We start from the raw sequence: 22,112 nt of genomic DNA, 5'->3' as shown, positions 1-22,112 counted from the left end.
GTATTGTTAATAATAGTATTACACGTATTATGTGCTGTTGTGTTTCCTAGGGCAAATCAGAGTAATTTGATACATATGAGACTAAATGCAAATAAGAATACAAAACTTACTTTCAAAATTAAAGTCATAAACTGTTTTTGGATAAATAGGATTGTCGCACTTGACAAACTTGTTGCTTACCATTGATGTGAGTTCCAAAATCTATCTTCGTAACATCATCGTACAACAAAACAGTAGAATCACCACTGTTTGGTGTATAGTGAGCTGCACAATGGTTGCGAGAACATCCAGTAGGGAAGGCCAGACCTGCCTTCAAACCATTCTCCTGAATTAATTTGCGAGCTACTGATTCCAGCTCCTCACAAATTTGTATCATTGTCATACCAGGTTTCACCCACCGCCGAATGTATTCTCTGGTCTGAAAACATAAATCACTAATAACATGTAATGGCTCAGATAAATTGTTTATAGAGGTGATATTTTATATTGCATACCAACATGATCTTCAAAAATTTATGGCATCACAAAGTACATATGGGATCAATTTCTATCTCTGAACAACGGAATGCCACATTATCTTCGACTGTTGACAGGTTCCAATATTCCTTCCTTCCTTCCAAAACAACCATCGAATTACAAATGGCTTCTACTATCTGCACGATTTTCTTCCTTTGTGCAGATCGTCATCTTCAAATAATGTATACCTGGCACCAAGACTTTTACAATATGCTACAAACACAGAGAAATCTGACTTCTCATAGAAATTTTGATGTAACTGCATATCTGCACCTAGATTCTGCTTCACTACAGAGTGCTCACTATATGGTACATTTTAGTATCCTTTATAGTACTGTTTATCCCCCCCCCCCCCACACACACACACACACTACACAGTGGGAAAGGAGGGTTACATGCCTCTTTATGAGCTGTCATACTAATTTTATCTTCAAGAAGGAATCTGTAACGGGATGTAGATTATTCATAAATTCCAAAGCAAAAGCATTTCTTGGAACTTTCTGTGGATGTTTTTAGGAGCTATTACATTTCTTTTTTGAATGTCCACAAGTTTAAATTTTTCAGCACTTCCATTACACTCTCCTGTGACATAAACACGCCTGTTACCATTCGACTGTACTTCAATGTACATCCATAATTGCGCGCGCGCACCCACACACACACACACACACACACACACACACACACACACACACACTGCCAACTTCATACAAGCCTTCATAATAAGCTTAAATTTATCTGATTTTTCTCATCCCTGTTGTTTCATGAGATGAATGGGGAAGGACGTAATATGTTGCCCAATTTCTTAGAAATCTCATTCTTCGAGTTTTCACAATATACCACTACATTATGCACAACACCTCTCTTGCAGTATCTGCCACTGAAGCTAGACGAGGATCTCCATAATGTTCACGTCTTTACTAAATGAACCCATGACAAAATGCACCACTCTTCTTTACCTCTTTTCTTAATCCCATCTTGTAAGGGTCCCCCACTAACAAAAAAACTCTTAGGAACCAGCCAAATCATTGTTTTGTATGTCAAGTTCTTTTGTGCATTCCTTAGTGTTCTCTCAATGAATTTCAACCTGGCAATTACTTTTCCTGTAAAACTTTTATATGATAGTTCCACTTCAGGTGGTCATGAACTGATACTCTTAGATATTTTACTGTTGCCAGTGATTTATTGACAATCATGTAACTGAACAATCTACATATTTATGCACAACAAGTAAGGATAAGAAAATTTTGCAGAAATGATACAGTGAAAAATAAATAGAAATCTGCAATTTCCAGGGCCGACTGTATAAACATCACTGACTGGAGATCAAATTTGACACTGGGTCAGAAACTGAACTACGTTCAGGACTCAGCTCTATTGTATAATGCTAAACTTGGCTCCACCTAAGTAGGTTCAGATTTGATCTTAGGTAGCACGCAACATGCTTTGCAACATGGCTAACATCGGCTACTGAGACAATTATTGCACTTCCACCACACATATTTATCATACATCGTAGATATGCAGTATTTATTTGAAGGTATCATGTTATAATCATGGGAACAAGTGGGCAGAAAAAGGAGTGATCATCAAATTTCTCTCAATGCAAGAAAGATTTGCTGCTGGAAGTTGTGTTGGGCCAGTATAATGATATCTCTGGGGGGACATCACTGTAACAAACAAGGTAAAGGCATGGAGAGAAGCTGCTGTTGACTTTAATTCTCTCATAAGTTTAATACCTTATGGACAGCTCTGCAAGCTGTTGCTATGTCTGCTTTAAACAGATCAACAAGCAATATCTGAAAGGTTCCTGTGGCGTAAAATCTTAAGGTTAACAGCAACATGCACATTACAGTCAGTGGTTAGTTTCAACAGATAGTCTGAGATCCTTAGTTACAACTGCTCTACAATACTTTTCTCCACATGAAACCTCAGCTTAAATGACTTGTTACTTAACTCCAAGAGCAGGTTCACTCTTTCACGGAATGTGCGGGGAGCTCGTTTGGTCTCGTCATCATCGTCCTCAGTGGACAAATCTGAATGCTCAGATATTTGTAAAGTAAATGAAAGGAAACAATGTAATTCACATCACATAGAGTTACTGCACACAGAATTTTGCCCAACAGTGGCCAAGAACACTTGGAAAATGGAGAGTATGGTATGGTTTCAATGGTATGGAATGGCATGGTGATTATGTTATAATTATCTTTACGACCAATAAAGTAGAGAAAGTAGTAACAAATGGAAGAAAAAGATTCCAGAATTGACATGGGTTTGAACATGTGATCTTCTGCACTGCAGTCCACAATGCAACCTCTGAGCCATCTAAATGAATGAAGCACAAGTATGTGGTTAGTGTACACCAAAATACAGTACTTGCTTATGTTCTATTTATCAATGCATGTGGAATTGTCATCGCAGTTTAAGGACGTGTTAAGTAGTTAAAAACTTAATACAAATTGCATAGTTACTGCTATTGAGCCGAAAGAGAACACATACAAGTGGTGATGAATCATTATTGGCTGCTGTCAAAATTCCCGCACTTAATTGTTCGCTGCAAATATTCTGAATTTTCCTTTCCTAATCTGCTGCCATATGGGTATAAAATGCCTCTGAACTTATCACATAAATTATGAGTCATCTCCCATGAGATGTTTATGAGATTGATCATTAAGTACACACTTTAGGCAGTAATTTCCTTAACCTAAACTACCACACCGAAAAAAGTATTTTGAGCGTCATCAGCGTAGGAATGGCATAGTCACATATTTACTTGGCATTTTAATTTTAATAACTTTTTTTTGTTATGTCAGCTGGTATCTGCTAAAAACAAAGGCAATGAATCATAGTGTCACTACACTATCATCTGATGATCAGAGCTGAACCCGACTTTGAATTGCGAATTTTCGGTGACTTGGCATTTCCAGATTAAGCTTGATCTAAGGTCGTTTTCCGTCTTATCCTAAGGCTAATTGCTTTATACACTGGCCCTAAGTGGTACAACACAAAATCAGCAGTCTTTGTGAAATATCACAAAATTCCCTATTTCTGCATAAAAATGTTGTAAATGAATGTAGCAGTTTACTAGTGTTGGTAGACGATTGTTATCGAATAGCGAAATTGTAATTTTTTTTTTTTCCTTCATTACACTGAGAATTGTGTACAATCAAACTAACAGTTGATTTCCTGTGTAAAGACCTCTAGCTCTAAATTGGCTATCAAACTGAAACATCCTCCTTCCAATGACCACCCTCCAGTAACAGCTTTAGTTACCAACACAACATTTCCTGACAATTTTGCACAACCTCCCACGTGAAATGGGGCACATTTTTGAGAAGTGTTTAATGCACTGCATCAATTAAACTACATATTTTTTGTAGTACACAAGTATAAATGTGAAAACACCAAATATCGCACTTTAGTTGTGTTAACATGTAAATCAACACTATGTTTGGTCACATTTTGCCTTACCGTAGACCCCAGTTTACACCACAGATCACACGGTCACCACAAACTTCAAACACAAATGGTTAAAATCATACTGAATAAATATTGAAATAAGCATTCTCACTGTTCTGTCTTAATGCCAGAAGCACATTTGCATGCAGTCATGTGGCCTGTGCTCTGATTCGCTAATTAGAGCAAACCGAGCAGGTATGATGTTGATTTATGCGTTCGTGAAGCTCGAGTGCTGTAATTGGCACTTTTTGTATTTATAAGTGTGAACCACCAAAAACCTGCAGTTTGACTGACGCACTGCATTGAAGATCTCCCCAATGCGCATTATTTTTGGTACAATTTATTGTGCAAAAACATCTGACTATCTGAATTGCTGAATGAAACTACACTGCGTAACAGAATTAAACGATCACTTTTTTGAAACCCCGTAACTGTCTCCCACTGTTTCACATTAATTTCAAATTTGGCTCAAACATGCCTACAGCCTTCCTCTGTAATGGTACAAAAGTGTGGTGCCCTGCGGCATCACTGATGTACCTTCATTCACAATGCATGCAATTTCAGAGATCATGCCTCTGTACAGTTCACAGGCCTCCTGGCACACACTGGTGGGCCGCCAAAGAAACAGTGTTATTTAAGCAATCGCAAACGAGTGCTCGGCCTATACTGTAACCTGTATTACTGTTGTCCAGTCAGTGTGTTGAGTGCTACACAGAACCTGTACTTCTTGTTTGTTCTTGCTATGACAAACTTGATGACAAGTGAGGATTACATTTTCTCCGAGTGTTCATGTCAGTGCTGAGTCACCCAACAAACATCTTCCTGGAAGAAATCCTCCAACATATCATTGCCCAACCGCAAGCTTTTGTGCAACAGCAGCAGGCTCTCGCAACCGCCCTCAATCCAGTGGCATCTGCATGTTCGCGGCAGGTTACTCTCCTATCAGTGCAATCATCGCCCTTTCTGGCATATGATGAATCGGCTGAAGATTCAGACTCCTACAGTACATGGTCACACCAACATTTCCATGTTTTTCGTGTGGGCAATGCTAACCCAAGTAGGGCTTTCTTTCTTGCCTGATCTGCAGAGTGTGCGCTGATATGAAACTTCCTCGCAGGTTAAAACTGTGTGCCAGACCGAGACTCGAACTCGGGATCATTGCCTTTCGCAGGCAAGTGTTCTACCGTCTGAGCTATCCAAGCACGACTCACACCCCAGCCTCACAGATTTACTTCAGCCAGTACCTCGTCTCCTACCTTCCAAACTTCACAGAAGCTCTCCTGCGAACCTTGCAGAACTAGCACTCCTGGAGAAAAGGAGTGCTAGTTCTGCAAGGTTCACAGGAGAGCTTCTGTATAGTTGGGAAGGTAGGAGATGAGGTACTGGCAGAAGTAAAGATATGAGGACGGGGCATGAGTCATGCTTGGGTAGCTCAGATGGTAGAACACTTCCCTACAAAAGGCAAAGGTCCTGAGTACGAGTCTCGGTCTGGAACACAGTTTTAATCTGCCAGGAAGTTTCATATTATTCCATACCCAATTGCAAGCTGGAAGTATGCACGATATTGTTGCGGAACTGCTTGTCTCATACAACTTGTATCCAGTACCTGTACCAGCCAGATGATAGTTTAGTTGTAAGAGCCTGAATGTCCACTTTTACTTCACTCTGCACATATCTATCTAAAAAAAGTATTACAGCATCAACCAATTTTTAACCTTTTTCTTTTTTTTTCTTCTGAAGGCATAGTTGTTTTGCTGCTCTTTGTGGGCAATGTGAGCGTTCAGAGGAACAGTTTTTTCAGTGACATTTTCAGCGGCTATGTCTTGTTAAAAACAACTTTCTGTTGACAGTAAGATACATGTTTTGTCATAATACACCCAAAAATTGTTGTATATCAAACACTCTTCCTCATTTGTGAACAAAACTAACATAATTATATGTGACTTCTTGTATTGTAACCAACCTGCATATCTCTCTCTCTCTCTCTCTCTCTCTCTCTCTCTCTCTCTCTCTCTGTGTGTGTGTGTGTGTGTGTGTGTGTGTGTGGTTAAATGTTATGTTGGCTTTTTTATATATTTTTTATCTACAGGAGACCATAGAGGCTGAAACAGTAGTGTTGCTCAGTAATTAATTAAATTTAATGTACAATAACTTTACAAGATACAATAAAATGGAAAAATGTCAACTGAGGATTTTCATTGCTATCACAGCTAAATAATGGAGCAGTGTTGGAACATTACGTTAATTTTGTGGTCACACATGTAACTAAAAATACAATAAATCTACGTATGATATGTCACCTACCTGTCGGTGAGCTTCTGCAGCTATTCTAAATTCATTATAAATGTCAATGTTCATGTGGTCAATTGCTTTCTGTTCTTCTGAAGTGACACGCTGCCTAGCAGTACGATAGTCTCCAATAACGGGATAGTCCAAGCATTGTCCTACTGGATAGAAACCTATAAAAAGGAGAAAGGCACTCAAAGATTTTCAGTCTTTCAAAAACTAACATTCACTTGACATCCTGAGTACAGAAAAAGATAATTGGTGTATATGACAGACATCTCTAAACTCTCATTCACACTAACTCTCTCTCTCTCTCTCTCTCTCTCTCTCTCTCTCTCTCTCTCTCACACACACACACACACACACACACACACACACACGCACAGAAATAAAGCCCTATAAGACTCCACACACACACACACACACACACACACACACACACACACACACACACACACACTATTCTCCCGTGAGTATTTCACTGAAGAGCATTTTTAGGACGGCTGAAATTTCCAACACCATCATCCTTACAATACAAAAATCACTAATTGTTTCAAACTGTTTCAACAATGCATGTGCTGAAAAACTTGTTTGCAAATTGTCAGGAACTATCAGGTATCGGTGCGTGAACAAGTCAAGCCGATTGATTGCAAGACTGAAGTATGAAATTACATTTCAATCATCTTGAAACCTTAGTGTTCTTGTGCGAATCAACACCTATCACAGAAGCACAGATGTTTTTTAAACACACTTAATTATGTGAAATGTCACTGTTATTTGCAGTTGTAAATAAATTAGTATGGCTGTAAGAATGGTTTTTAATTTCTTTATTGCATAATTATGTTCTTGTGCTTAAGTCAGATTACACAAAAAATTACAGTTCTCATAATCATGCAAAGTTGGCAAATGATTTACATTTGAATTAAGGAGCCTTTACAGTGGGTGTGTGCATAACTTTCTACAAACATAAGCCATTTATTGTGTTAAGGACAAACCTTTTGATGAAGCCATGTGATCATTATTCTGTAAAGGCATTAAAACGTAACAAAATACTACTTTATCCCCCACAGGCTATACAGCCATGGGTTAAAATTAAGTAATTGTTCACTTTTTAGAATATAAAAGGACAAAATAATAAGTCACTAGAGTCATTAGAAACTGTTTTATTTAAGGCATGGTATAATTATCTTACTTTGCCATGTATTTAATGTAGTTGTTAATTGCCTTGAATTTAAATAAGATGCCTAGATTCAATCAAGCATGCTGACACAGGGTTAGAAATCGTACATTCAGTTTACGTAATGTTATTTATGCTATTAGGTTTTCACCGACTGATTCCAAATCATGACTGGTTAATACTTTAACATGTATCTGTGTTCCAGAACTTAAAGTCTTATCCAAATTGTATACAAGACATGCCTAAAGTATGTTCAGTATATGGATGTAGCATTGAAACAGATGCACACTCATTTGTACCACACTTACATCATTAGAGATTTATACTGGCAAAACTAATTAATTTTCAATAAAAATACATCTACATCAATACTCTGCAATTCACACTTAAGTGCACGGCAGAGGGTTCATCAAACAACATTTGGATTATTTCTCTACTGTTCCACTTCTGAACAATGCACGGGAAAAACAAACAGTTACATCTTTCCATGTGAGTACCAATTTCTCTTATTCTATTATAATTATTAGTTGTTCTTACATAGCTGGCAGCAAAAAAATATTTTTGTTTTCAGAAGAGAAAGTTGTCAATTGAAATTTCATGAAAACATCTCGGTGCAACAAAAAACACCTTTGTATTAATTACATGCCAACTCATGTACCATATCTGTAGCACTCTCTCCCCTATTTTAATACAATACGAAACGAGCTGCCCTTCTTTGAACTTTTGATATGTCCTCCATCAGTCCTATCTGATATGGACCCCATAATGTGCAGCAATATTCCAGAAGAGGACAGACAAGATTGGTGTAGGCAGTCTCTGGTACACCTGTTCCATCTTCTAAGTGTTCTGCCAATAAAAAACAGTCTTTGGTTCACCTTCCCTGTAACATTATCTGTGTGATCTTTCCAATTTATGCTGTTTGTGACTGTAATCCCTAGGCATTTAGCTGAACTGACAGCCTTTGGATTGGTGTGATTTATCATGTAACCAAAATTTAATGGTTTTCCTTTAGTACTCATGTGGATGACATCACACTTTTCATGACTTTACTAAATGTTACGTGACATCATCATCTACAAACAAACTAAGACGGCCGCTCAGGGCCTGTAACACTACCTTCAGGAATGCCACTTATCAATTTTGTTTTACTCAATGACTTTTCGTCAGTTACTGTGAACTGTGACCTTTCTGACAGGGTATCACAAATCCAGTCCCACAACTGAGACGATACTCCATAGGCATGCATTTTGGTTAGAAGCCGCTTCTGAGGAATGGCGTTGGAAATCTAAAAATACAGAAACACTTTGAGATCCCCATTGAAAACACTCATTACTTCATGTGAATAATGGGCTAGTTGTGTTTTACAAAAAGGATATTTTCTAAACTCATGCTGACTATGTATCAATATACTTTTTTTTTAGGCACCATATTTATCCGATTATAAGACAAGGGTTTTTCCCAAAATCATCATTCAAAAAATATGGATTCATGTTATATTCACAGATTTAACTATTGCTGCTGAGGTCAATGTTTTTACATTGACTAATAGATTAATGTAAGGGTTGTCTTACATTTACAACAGATGTAGCTTTGGCTATTGAGGTTTTGTACAAATTTATTATGAAGAATCCTAAAGGTTAGGGCTTAGCAAACAATACTTTCATTTGAATAGGCTCATGATTTCCTAATTCACAAGAACACTCCATGCAGTAGTGGCCTTATGCAATCACGCTAGTGCAAGGCATACGCGAGAAACTATGAACTAGGCACTATAACAATATAGTGCTCTGCTTAAAAACTGAAATTTTTGTGAAACACAGGATGAAATAACATAGCTTTAAATTCTATCAACTTAAAAACTTTAGTTGTATTTGAACAAGTTTGCAATAAAAGTTCACGTACATGTATGGGCACTGTATAAGTACATTAAGGCTGCTTTTTAAGTAAAGGTAACACTCAAAGGCAAAAATCTTTCCCTCAGAAACCAGAAAGTCTGGACCCACGTCAGTGTTCTATTTGGTTATGAGAAACTATAATGATTTAATAAGTGGGTTGCAAATGAGAACTTCAGTTGCTGTTTGATGTATTAAACCACCAGAGAAAAATGTCATCAGCTTTTAGAACACGGTGGAGACATTAAGATGAAGCTAGAAAGAAAATTAACCCAGAGTTAAATGTCTAACAAAGAGAATAAATCACATTGAACTGACAGCAATTGTCATTGCAAGAATAAATTACAGCAGAAAGACTCATTGTGGAGATACTACCAACAGACATCACTAGCTTATGGAACGGGCAAAAGTTCGAGATTTGGTCTGACCCATGATTGCGATCTTTTATTTACGTATTAGCTGCTGTTGTTACATATGACTAGCACCTAGAAGATATTGCCTTCCGTGTGTCAGTATTAATCAGCCTGGTTGCTACTATGGTGAGTGCAGGGACCGGAGCGAGCTGGCAGTAAATTTCATCATGCTGCCAACTATGGGAATCTATATCGCATATCTGGGCTTTTTATAAACATCTACCATGTTTAAACTGGAGTTTGCCTGAATCCATATGTACTCGAAATTGAGCTGGCTTTAAGACTGGCCAAATACTAAATAATAGCATACATTTCTGTTAGAAGTCTAGACTGAGGCCAGTAGCATACTTCCGTATTTCATTTGGCAATGTTGTTGATGCTCACCATGAGGTATGAGGAGAATGATATGGGGAGTGTCAGCTGCTGGTTCTACACAGACAATAAGAGAACAGTGGGCACATGATATGTTTGGATCATCAAGCAAGTTGGGGTATATGACCACTAAGTATGGAGCTATTGTATCAGCATATTCTGAAAGGAATCTAACTAGCATACAGTTTGGACCACAGGCCTTGCCTTCATCAAATGATTTAACCTGCTTCACCATACCGAGGACATCTACTTCTAAGTTACTCACAGTGCCAACTGTTCTTGAGTCAAATTCTGGAATAGTGACTTTGTCTCGTTTGGTGAAGGAATTTCAGAAAACCATGTTTAGCAACTCTGCTTTAGAGGCACTGTCACTGGTAACATTACTATTGTTGTCATGCAATGAAGGTACTGATTGCGTCTTACAGCTCGTGTACTGTACACACGACCACAATCCCTCTGAATTATCTGCCAGATTTTGAGACAGAGTTTCAATGTGGTAACTATTAAAAGCAGCTACAATTGAAGTCCATGCTAAGCTTTGAGCTTCAGTAAAAGATTGCCAATTTTAGAGGTTCTATGTACTTTTTTTGAATCTGACATGCTTTTTTCATTGTTACTGAACCAAGGTTCTGATCTGTTTAATATACTATGGGGGATCAGTTCCAATTCTTATTAATTTATTTGGTGTAATTGTCATTGATTCTATTTCTTTCAATTTCTACAACATCTGGTTTACTCTTACATATTCAGTTTGGAAGGAGAGGAGATGGCTTCTTAGGAAGGTATGAAGACAGTTTTTATCTAAAGTTTTCCTATAGACATATTTTGCATTTATTTATGGTGGATTTTGATTTTACAATATTTAGTCTTACCACAATGACCTTGGTGGTCACTAATTCCTGTATCTATCATGATGTTCCCTATTTGCTCGAATTATTTGTTGCTAAGAGGTCAAATATTGTCTTTGCAACCATTTACACTTTGTGTGATATTGCAGTGTCTGTGTTGTTCAAAATTAAGATGCAAAATTCCTTGGGACATGGATGCATGTCTGAAGGAACAGGTACTGTGGCGACTACAGCAGTTATGAAATACATGAAAAGTATTCACAGTTGCAAATATGGACAACCATCAGCTGTACACTGGAATGAAAACAATGAAAATTTGTGCCGGACCAAGATTTGAAACTGTATTTCCCACTAATTGTGAGCAGTGACCTTACCATTTGGCTATCTGTGCACAACTCACGGTCAGTCCCAAACTTCCACATCATCATCCATACGTCTGCAACCTGTACTCTTACATCCATTATGTATATCCCCATACAGGAGACATTCTGGGTATGGCTTTCATGGAGTTATATGGGCCATGTACCCAGATGGCTGTTAGTGTGATGCTGCCAATACTCGGACCGAAGATGCTATTTCATTTTAGTCTGTTTTATCTACTGACAGTGATATGGATGTAAATCTTAAAGAAGATATAGTTGTGAAGGAACTGGCCAAATTATTTCACTGTTCTTATTTGTATTTTGTCTTTATCACTTTTAGAGATTCTTGTATAACAATTCTGATGATGAATGCTTGATCTTTGAAACATGTGAAGTTCTTGCATGTATGTCCGAAGCAACTTTGCATCATAATTCGGATCAACACAGCACTGCAATATCATATTTATCCACTGACACTGGGCAAGCGACTTTCAAGTAAAATGTCTTCCCTGTACGGGAATATACATAATAGATGTATGAGTATAAGATGCAGATGCATGGTTGACAACATGTGGATTGTTGGGTCTGGCCATGAGTCATGCTTGGATATCCAAATGATAGGGCGACCGATAGCAAAAAGTGGGAAATCAAGGTCTGAGTTATGGCCCAGCTTCAGTTTTCATTGTCATCATTCCATTATACAGCTGATGGTTGTCCATATTCACAATTGTGAATACATTTCATGTATTTAGACTTTGAGTGGGTTCCTGAACTATTTTTCGAAAATAATTTTCGGAGAAAGCATTAGTACAATTTCAGATAAATGCAAAATTCCTGATGCACAACATTCAAATGAATCAGGTAAGGTCTTGTTAATATAACTCTGATATGTGCCACAAAAGAAGTAACACTATGTGATGAGTTGATCTCTAGCTGCTGTTGGCATCTTTGATATGCCATGTGGACGTCATTTTCTTCACTGTGAACAAAGACTGCTGAAGTGTCATTTTCTGCGTAATGCAGATGCAGTGTGGAGCAACAGGGAAAAATTATTTAGTTTGTTTTTTTAGTATTTATAAGTTGAAATGTTTGGTAGACTTGTGCGATTTTTGGATAACGCAGTCTTTTACAAGGGTCTGAGAACTATTTGTGCAACAGTCAGAAAGCAATGGAGAACACACTTTTCAATAATCTTCAGTCCACAGGTCTACAACTGACCTCACCAAAACAAGAATAAAGTGTTCTAACTCTCAAAGAATAATGCAGAGGAGTCAGGATCCACGACAATAAATGAAAGTCTAATGTTGTTTAACTGACTAAAATATTCTGAAAAAATTTCACACGCACTAGCATCAGTTTTGAAAATCATTGAACTTATCCTGTAGTATTCAGCACTCGACACAGCTCAAAATGGTTCAAATGGCTCTGAGCACTATGGGACTTAACATCTGAGGTCATCAGTCCCCTAGAACTTAGAACTACTTAAACCTAACCAACCTAAGGACATCACACACATCCATGTCCGAGGCAGGATTTGAACCTGCGACCGAAGCGGTCGCCCGCACTAGGGATTTTGCACCCAGTTTTAAGTAGTCCTGCACCTGGTCTCTGCAGTGTATTAAGGTAGTTTTTGTACTGTTGGAAAGTTAGGATGATGTCTTTCTTTTCAGTAACGTTACCGAGGACAGCTGCAGGCCATGCAGCAGAAGACAGAGGAACCCACAGAATAAATGTTTTGTACAAATGAAGATAATGTCTGTATGCTTCTACTACAACAGATCAGTTATAATCTGTGTGTTACCTTCTTGAAAAATCAATATGCTACTTGCACTCAAAATCGGAAAAATCATTAAGAAGAAGAAACTATTTTCAACTAATGGTCCCTGTCAAGTTTTCTCTAATGGTCATTTTATTGTCAAGCAAAAATAATGTTGCTCCAGTCAATCTGTAACCAATTACATCATCCATGAAGTTCTCTCCATACCAGTACAACTTCTTCCCCACAAAATTTTCATGAGATTTTTGGGGGCACTTGAAGCAAACAAAACATAATGCTAATTACAATCTTGCTTGACATAGTGTGGCAGATTCATGTAATTCAGTGACTACAGCAAAGTCTAACATATTTTAGTATTAAATCAGAACAAAATTTTAAACTGTCAATAACATTACATTTAAATTTAAATTGAACAGTTAAATGGAAATATAACTGCCCACATACAAAAAGAGAGAGAGAGAGAGAGAGAGAGAGAGAGAGAGGACTTTACTGTACCATTTGGGAAAAGCTCTACAATAGGTATGGATGGTGGGTCCGTCTGCTTTCTTTCCCCTTCTTTCTTGTCATTGTCCTTGCCCTTTCCTCTGTTACGGCGCTTCTTCTTCTTGCCATCCTTAGCACCTGTTAAATGAGGAAGTTACAATAATTATTTTCCAGTGACTAATCAATAATTATTCAAGTACCTGAAATACCATCAAACATTAGGCTGATCACTGAATTATAAAAATAACTCAATTTTCGATAAATAGCACAACACTTGCATAAAAGGTACACGAGTACATTAGAACATACCTGAAAATCTGTCAGAAAAATTTTCACTTGAAGCACAACAATGAAACACGAGAAGTATATTTTCTGGCACAGTAAGACAAATGAACATGTATTGTTTCTTCTCAACTGCTAATATAAAATTAAAGGAGGAGACACCAGTTTCATAATTTGAATCTTCATCCTGTATATATCAGTATCTCATGCAAATGATTGCAATAAGCAAGATAACACTACTGATCTATAGTAAAAACAGCAGTCAACCAGTCACAAATTAAAGATTGAATAACAAAGAAGTGAAGGTGACTGTTATACAAAATATCTAACTTTACCACAACACAAATGTTAATTTATAATTTTCATTAATAGCCAAGTGTGTTAACTTGCCACTTTCAGGATTCAGGGAGGCATGTCTGTTCTAAATCAAAAAATCCACGCCATTAACAAGGGCTCGTGTGCCAGTCGGCCTGACTGTGTTTTTAGGCAGTTTTCCATATCCAAATAGTTAAATAATGGGCAGGAACACATGTCCTGCCTCCAATAAATGCTACACAAATGTTTAGAAAACATTCTCACAGTTGAACATGTGATTGATACTAAAGGCAGACAGATGGGGTACACAGATTCCATTATTATTATTATACATTTTGAGACAAGAAAAGCTACTGTATTACAGAACTTTGTAATGAAGACATCTTCAGGCTAGAGACCCAAGAGACTACTGTCTCTAGTCACTGAGCCTAGTGGCCAGAGACTGGGCGCGCACAGAGGTAGGTGTGTGTGTGTGTGTGTGTGTGTGTGTGTGTGTGTGTGTGTGTGTGTGTGTTTTGTCTACTTTAGAAAAAGGCTTTTTGGCTGAAAGCTCACTTGTTCAGCCTTTTTTTGTTCTGCCTGTCTGCAGATCAACATCTCCTCTACATGGCGAGTAAGCAATCCTTTTCCTAATATTGTCATTATTCCATCCTGTATTTTCCACTGTTTGATTAAGAAGGTATGCTGATCCAGTATAATATTACTGACTTCTTGTGGATGGTAAAAACCATAAAAAACTGTCTGTGATCTCAAAAACAACTTATTTCATTCCTTTCTATTGATACTATACTGATCGAGAAATCATTATCACTATGCAAGGTAGTTGCAGCACTCTGCAGACACTGACATATTCTTTGCCACAGTGAAGGCGTGCAGGTGAGGGTGGTTGTTATGATGATGATGATCATCATCATTATTATTATTATTATTGAAGCTTGTGGGCACTCAACGGAAAGGTCATCAGCACCCTTACACTCATTAAAACAAACAAATGTGGCTAAAACCTTGAAAATTATTCCACACTCGTGCACTCAAATCAAGCACACAATCACTCAAGTTGAGATGCTCTAAAACAACGGAGAAAGAGTAAAAATTGCTATACATTAGATTAAAACACAAGTAAAATGACAATGGAGCTAAAAGAATGTAACAGGTAAATGTGACTGGCTGACCATTTACTAAAATATGGGTAAAACAGTCACCCAATTAACACATTAAAACCATCACCCTACAATGTTGGACAATTCACAAAACTTTAAAATTTGATCCACATTTTTTGAACATTACTCAAAAGTGACAGCAGATCCGTCAGCGAATCCGCCGTGGCCCGCTAGTCAAAATATACAACACAGTCCAACAAAATGTGGTGCACTGTTATCTGTATGCCACAAGCAGCACATATTAGAGGGTCCCCTTACCAGAGCAAGAAGCCATCCATCATAGGACTGTGGCCTATGTGAAGAAGAATAAGGAGGACCTCAGCCCATCGACGTGGCTGGAAGGAGGATTGCTATGGCTGCACTGTGGGCTTTATTAGATAGAGCTTACTGTATGTCACTTCCAGCCACTCATCCTCCCACTCACGCAAAACTCCAGAGCTCAACAGCGAGGTAATAGCATGCAGGGGGATGGCACAATGAAATACCTGATGACGACTTGCGGGGAACATAAGGAAGGATCTAACAGCCAATGCTAGATCTGCCCTTTCATTCCCCGCAAGTCCTATGTGCCCTGCTACCCAGCAGAAAAACACTTCCTTGCCCAGTTGTCATAATTGGAGGAGAGCACCCTGGGTATTCTGTACTACTTTATCTGCTGGGTACAAATGTTTCAGAGATTGAAGGGCACTCAGGGAATCAGAACAGAGAAGAAATTTAGTACTGGAAGAACGTGTGGTCTGCTTCAGTGCTCGCAAGATTGCACATAATTTGGCATCAAACACAGTAAAATCACGAGAAGTCGACCCTTGAGGACATGATCCGGGAAAACAACAGAGCCATCAGCAGAGTCCCCTTGTTTCAACCCATCCATAAGGACGGCTACATAGTTGTGGTGCTCAGACAAAATGTCAGAAAACAATGTATGGAAAACAGCAGCAGTAGTGCAGTCCCTCCTCGGGGTTGCCTCAAGTTTCCCCAAGTGAAATTCCCTGATATTTCCCTGCTTTCCAGACAAGTTTTAGCATTTTTCCCTGACAAATTTTGAGATCTTGAGTGTGGATAAAGTCTTAGATTGACAAAAAATATAGGGACTTCCATGTTTCTAAATGTGTGAGCAAAAATCTTAAGTACTAACATCAACATCTTTTGTAATGAACTGTTTTTAGATGGAGAAAGCAAGCCAAACTGTACATGTGTTTCATTAAGACCACGGACGTTATTTTGTTTCAAGATAACGAAACACATTTGGTGACGAAAATCTGCATTTTCTTAGAGTCACAAGACACTTTTAAAATACATACCTTCACTGATTTCAGAAATAATCTCATAAAAAAGTAGGCATCTTAAAAAAGTGTGTAAGGCAGGGAAGAGCTGTGTAAACCAACACTATAAGTGACCACCAATAAAATGTTGGTTCTACTATGCTCATTATTATCAGTTATTACTCACTGTGTTATGTCTATTATTTTAAAGGTATTGTGTGCCCACCTGCTTAACTGAGTGGTAACGTGTTTTCCTAACATGCAGCAGGCCCAAGTTCGATTCCTGGCCAGGTTGGAGATTTTCTACACTTGTGGACTGGGTGTTGTGTTGTCATCATCATTTCACTATCACCAACATGGAAGCTGCCGAATGTGACATCACCTGAACGAAGACTTGCAACCCGATGGCCAAACTTCCCCAGATAAGCCTCCTGGCCATCAATGCCACACGATCATTTCATTTTACAGGTATTTTGTATTTTTTCTTTTGAGAAATATATGAGTACATAGTGTAGAAACTGCCAGCAACTGCCACAATTGCCTTCTTCTTGTCATCCATGCTTTCCAATATATGAACTACTTTCGAAGTTCCAAAATGTACTAGAATAAGTCACATGTCTATGAAACACCGCAATGTACAACGTACTTGCAGTGAGACAGTCACAATTCCTGAAATCCAGTGCCCATGGCCTTTGGCCTGCCGAGGAGCACTGCAATCCTGGGTCCATGGATAAACAACGGAAATTTGCCGCATTACGCCACACAAAAACAAACCTGGCCTGCGAGCAGATCGATGAGACTAGATTTAACGGGCAGAGCTTGCACATTAGTGGGAAACAATGGGCTTTAGATCACCAGACACGATCCGTTACAGATACCCACAGAAATTGCGAGTCATTGGAAGTCCACTCATGTGGCAAGCTGTTCACATGCCACAGACACAATGTTGATAAAAAGAGACTGCAGTGATCAATCCATGCAACAGATAACTTGCTTGAATACTCTTAGATTAAGTACTAGTGAGGATAGGTAACAACTCTCCATGAAGATGATTGCTGAGACAGGAATGTAGGAAAGACAATCACACTATCACAACTAAATTTTCAGCCATAGCCTTTTTCAGAAAATGAGAGCACACACACACACACACACACACACACACACACACACACACCTTCAATAATCATGCAGACACAACTCATGCACATATGACCACCGTCTCCGGCCACTGGATCACCAGTCTCTGAGAATCAGATCTGAACAAACCACTCCTCATGCCTCTCTGCCTCTTTGCAGCTGCAAGGCTAGTGGCAAGAAGTGGTAGCACTGACTGCAAGCTGAGGGGAATGGTAGGAAGGGGAGAAGTGGTAAGAATGAGGGAGTTGGGAAGTAGTGCATGTACTCAGCTGCACCCACCCAGCAACAATGCATTACATCTCAGTACACAAAAAATTTCATCTACTAACTCAAAAATGAGATTTTTCCAGTGTTTTCTTCAAATTTCCCTGAAATTTCCTTGATTTCCCTGACATGTTTGAAATTCCCTGATTTCAAGAACTTGTGAATCCTGCTCCTGTACTGCAACAAATCCAAAATTACTCCGTGCCTCTGCAGTAACCAGGGCAGCAGATGGTTAAAACCCTAAATTTCGGGTCATAATTGTTCCACACCAAGTAACTCCCAGCACACACTGCACGCGGATCTGAAACAGCTTGTTCCTCATAGACAGTTGAGGAAAAGGCATTTCAGAGTTGTACAGTATGTGGGTGAAGATGAAGCTGCGAGGAACTTACATGCCTGATGCACCATGAGGAGCTGCCACTGGATGGTAAGTGGTGGTTACCCAGCCTCAGCACAGAGACTGGGTGTGGGACTGGTCCTACAAGCACCCATGGCCAGCCAAATCACCCCATCGTGGACAGTGTCAATTATCTTCAAATAACAAGGTCTCACTGATCTATACACCATGCATCCATAGCCCGGCTGTGAAAGCACGAAAGCCCTATAAAACTAGAGCTGATACACCCTGGCCACTCCCCAAGCCCTGTAGCTAAGGTACTTTATGATGTTTAGTGCCTTGAGAGACTGGGCTTTCAGGTCTCTCAGTTGTGGCAACCATTACAATCTGGAGTAAAAAATGAGGAACAGACCTCAGTGAGTCTCTAAAATGTGGGATGGTGTCCATCATATACAAGTCACATAAATCAAAAATATGACAAGAATGACTGAAATGAACACAGACACACTTACTTGTCTGCAGAAAACTGAAAATCTGCCTCTAAAGCCCACTTCTCTCTGCACTGTAAGCTACAACTGATGGCTCACTGTTGCAACACTGGAGGGGAACAGAAAAGACACAAAATTCTCCACCAATAACGAGCACTGTACAGGACTTCATACCATATACATGAGACTGCTTACTACTATGGCAAAGAGGGTAACACTTAAAACACTGCCCTAAGGGACACCATTATCCTGCTCAAATTGGTTTGACAGCGCATCACCAACTCAAGCCCTAAAAGCCCTTAAGACAGGAAAGACTGATGCAGTTGCACGAGAACACTGTGTCTCCAAGTAGTGTCATATGCCTTACCAATATCAAATATGCCAATACAATGATGTTTACATAGAAAAGACTGCTGAATAGCCACCTCTAGACACACTGGACCGAAATCTCCAGAGTCCAGACACAGTGTGGCTAAGGACTTGCCTGGTCTCTAACAACCAGACCAGACAACGGCTAACCATTCGCTTTAGGGTGTTTCCTACACAGCTCATTAAGGCGATACTCCTGCACTAACTAAAGGAAGGTGTGTGGTCTTTTCCTGGTTTGAGGAGAGGTATCAGAATTACCTCCCTCCACGAGCTGGGCAAGTTGCCAAGTTGCCTGTCTGCCACATAAGATTAAAACATTCGAGGAGGATTTCCTTCAATGCTTCTGACAAATGTCGAAGCACACAGAATCAGATTTGGTTGTGACTGGGTGCAGTGTCAGGAGTCTCTGACAATGCCGATTCCAGCTCCCACATGAGAAAGCCGAGTTGCAGAACTCAGAACTGTTGAATCTGAAGTCCAACCTGCACCTCTCTACAGTCGTATCGTAGCTACGAAACACTGGATCCTGGCTTGCATTGGCAGTAGTTTTTGCAAAATGCTCTGCCAGTGACTCTGTGATCTCCAGGCGTTGTTTGGAGACACCCCCGTTTCAGTACTGCTGCTATTGGTAAACAACTGTGTTTACTGGAAATCCTCCGGATTGCTTCCTGTACTTTTGTAAAACAAGTGGAAAGGTTTATAGAGTCCAGGAATGCTTGCCACGACCTATTCTTGCTCTCCTTAATTACACGTCGAGCGTTGGCTCTTGCGACTCTAGAGGATATGAGGTTGTCTGCTGTAGGGCGGCATTTACATTGTCAAAGAGCCGCACACCTGTCCCGGATTTCTGAACAGCACTCATCTGTCCACCAAGGTACAGGCTGTCTCCCAAGATGACTTGAGGACTTTGGGATGGATAAGTCAGCTTGTTGGATAACTCGTATAATGTGGTCCACCCATTCACAGCCAGCTGGCTGAATAGTGTCCAGTTAGCCCTGCTGACCACCCATTTTGGTGGGTTCTGTTGAAGCAATGCTCCGTCTAGTAAGTTAACACGGAGTGGGAAATGGTCACTGGAATGAAGGTCATCAATGACTTCCCACTGAACAGAGTCTGCAAGGGCTGGAGAGAGAGAGAGAGAGAGAGAGAGAGAGAGAGAGAGAGAGAGAGAGAGAGGGGGGGGGGGGGGGGGGGGGGAGGGGGGTAACGTTGATGGCTGAAGGCTGAAAATGATCCAGTAGTAGCACAGAAGTGAGTGGGAGTACCAGTGTTTAGGATGCACAGCTCTTGGGATGTCGTGAGGCCCTCCAAAAACTGACCCCTGACAATGAGGACAAGTGGAGGTCCAGCCCCAAAAGACATGATGGCATTGATGTCTCCCATGAGGAGATATGGGTGGGGGATTTGTTCCATAAGATCTGTGAGAGCCTCATAGTCTATTGCATCAGATGGGGGTAAATACAGCAAGCAAACTGTTATCCTCTGACACATGTGAATGCCAACTGCAGCTGCTTGCAAGTCAGTACCCAAGGGGAGAGCAGAGGAGTGGTGTGAGTTATTTACAAACACGGCAACACTTCCCTTGGCTCTTTCACCAGTCAGGTCATTCTTGCAACAGACTGTATAGCCCCACAGGACAGGGACACCAGATACTTTGAAATATGTTTCCTTCATACAGATGCACACTAGGCATTGCTGTGCTAGGAGCATCAGTTCCTCCGCAAGTGTCCTGAACCCATTTAACATTCCACTGGAGGATGGGCGCCATTTATCTTGGAAGTTGTACTTTCACCCTGTCCTTCCACCTGGGAGGGGCACCTACCATATGAGGAGGCTCAGCTTTGCGGTGAGATGATTGTCCCAGTTTGGCACCTAGCTCTAATGGAGAATCAAGGGATACAGCAGAGAGGACGAGTTCGACATTGTCGGACAGTTGACTTTCTGGCACTGTCAGTGGTTGATGTTTTGTCTTTTTTTGTGCTGAGTGGACTTTGGGGGCACAACTGTAGCAGCACTGGACAGTGGACCAGGCTGAACCTTCGGAATGGCAGCGAGCTCCACAACAGCTGCAACCACAGTCCTGTCTGAATTCCTGGGTGAAGGTATGGGCTTCAAAATAACTGAAGCAGAACAAGTGCCCTGGCAGATGCAGGTACTAGTGCTGGCTGGCACTGGCAACCTCCATTTTGTAGCAGCGTCAGTTTTAGGGACTGGCTATTTAAGAACAGACACAAATTAGGTAGTGAATGTTGGGGGCTGCATGGCCTTATACATCTTTTTGGCCTCTCCATAAGAGATACACTTATTTGTTTTTATTTCCTGTATCTTCAAGAAAGACACTGCAGTCCCTACTCTAAACAGGGTGATTCCCAGAGCAGTTGGCACACTTGACGGGAGATGAACAACCAACTACTCCATGTGCAGCCTTCCCACATTTGCCCCAAGTGGCTTCTCCCTTAAACCAAACAGTAGTGTGCCCAAAGCACCGGCACTTAAAACAGCACACTGGTTTTGGGAAATAAAGCCATACGTTTTGGGAAATTAAGCCATATGCTAAGGTGAAGGAAGCCAAACCCTAATGAGCTCTGGAAGTTTTGTGCTGCTGAAAGTAATTATAAACAAGTCTGATTTCATAAGACTGCCATCCACCCTTTTCATGATGTTTTGCACATCAAAAAAGCCTTCCCAGGACCATTCAGCTTTCAGTTCTTCTCAGGGAATGTCAAATAGATCTCGACAAGGTCAAGGTGTTGTGCAATTCAGTTTCAATTGCATACTCCCTGAGGCATTGAGCTTTTTGGAGATTCTTCACTTGTCGGTAACTTGACATTTGAACCAACAGAGTGCCATTTCGCAAGCACTTGACAGATTTTAATGTTCCAGCAATGTCCTCCAATCCTTTTTGTATATAAA

General features: G+C 40.0%; 1 protein-coding gene across 1 annotated transcript in view; it reads right to left on the bottom strand.

Annotated features, from left to right (window-relative positions):
* LOC124555743 (methionine aminopeptidase 2) overlaps positions 1-22,112 on the bottom strand; it is a 104,688-nt gene that overhangs the window by 43,718 nt on the left and 38,858 nt on the right. Inside the window, exons 3-5 of the mRNA XM_047129766.1 lie at positions 13,598-13,723; positions 6,280-6,434; positions 181-418 (exon numbers count right to left, since the gene is read on the bottom strand). Of these exons, the coding sequence (XP_046985722.1) occupies positions 181-418; positions 6,280-6,434; positions 13,598-13,723 (519 nt within the window). The remainder of the gene's footprint in view (positions 1-180; positions 419-6,279; positions 6,435-13,597; positions 13,724-22,112) is intronic.

The sequence above is a fragment of the Schistocerca americana genome, chromosome X, assembly GCF_021461395.2.
Source record: "Schistocerca americana isolate TAMUIC-IGC-003095 chromosome X, iqSchAmer2.1, whole genome shotgun sequence".
In the NCBI taxonomy this organism is placed as follows: Eukaryota; Metazoa; Arthropoda; class Insecta; order Orthoptera; family Acrididae; genus Schistocerca; species Schistocerca americana.
The sequence above is the reverse complement of the archived record's forward strand: the minus strand, read 5'-3'. Positions and strand labels throughout refer to the sequence as shown.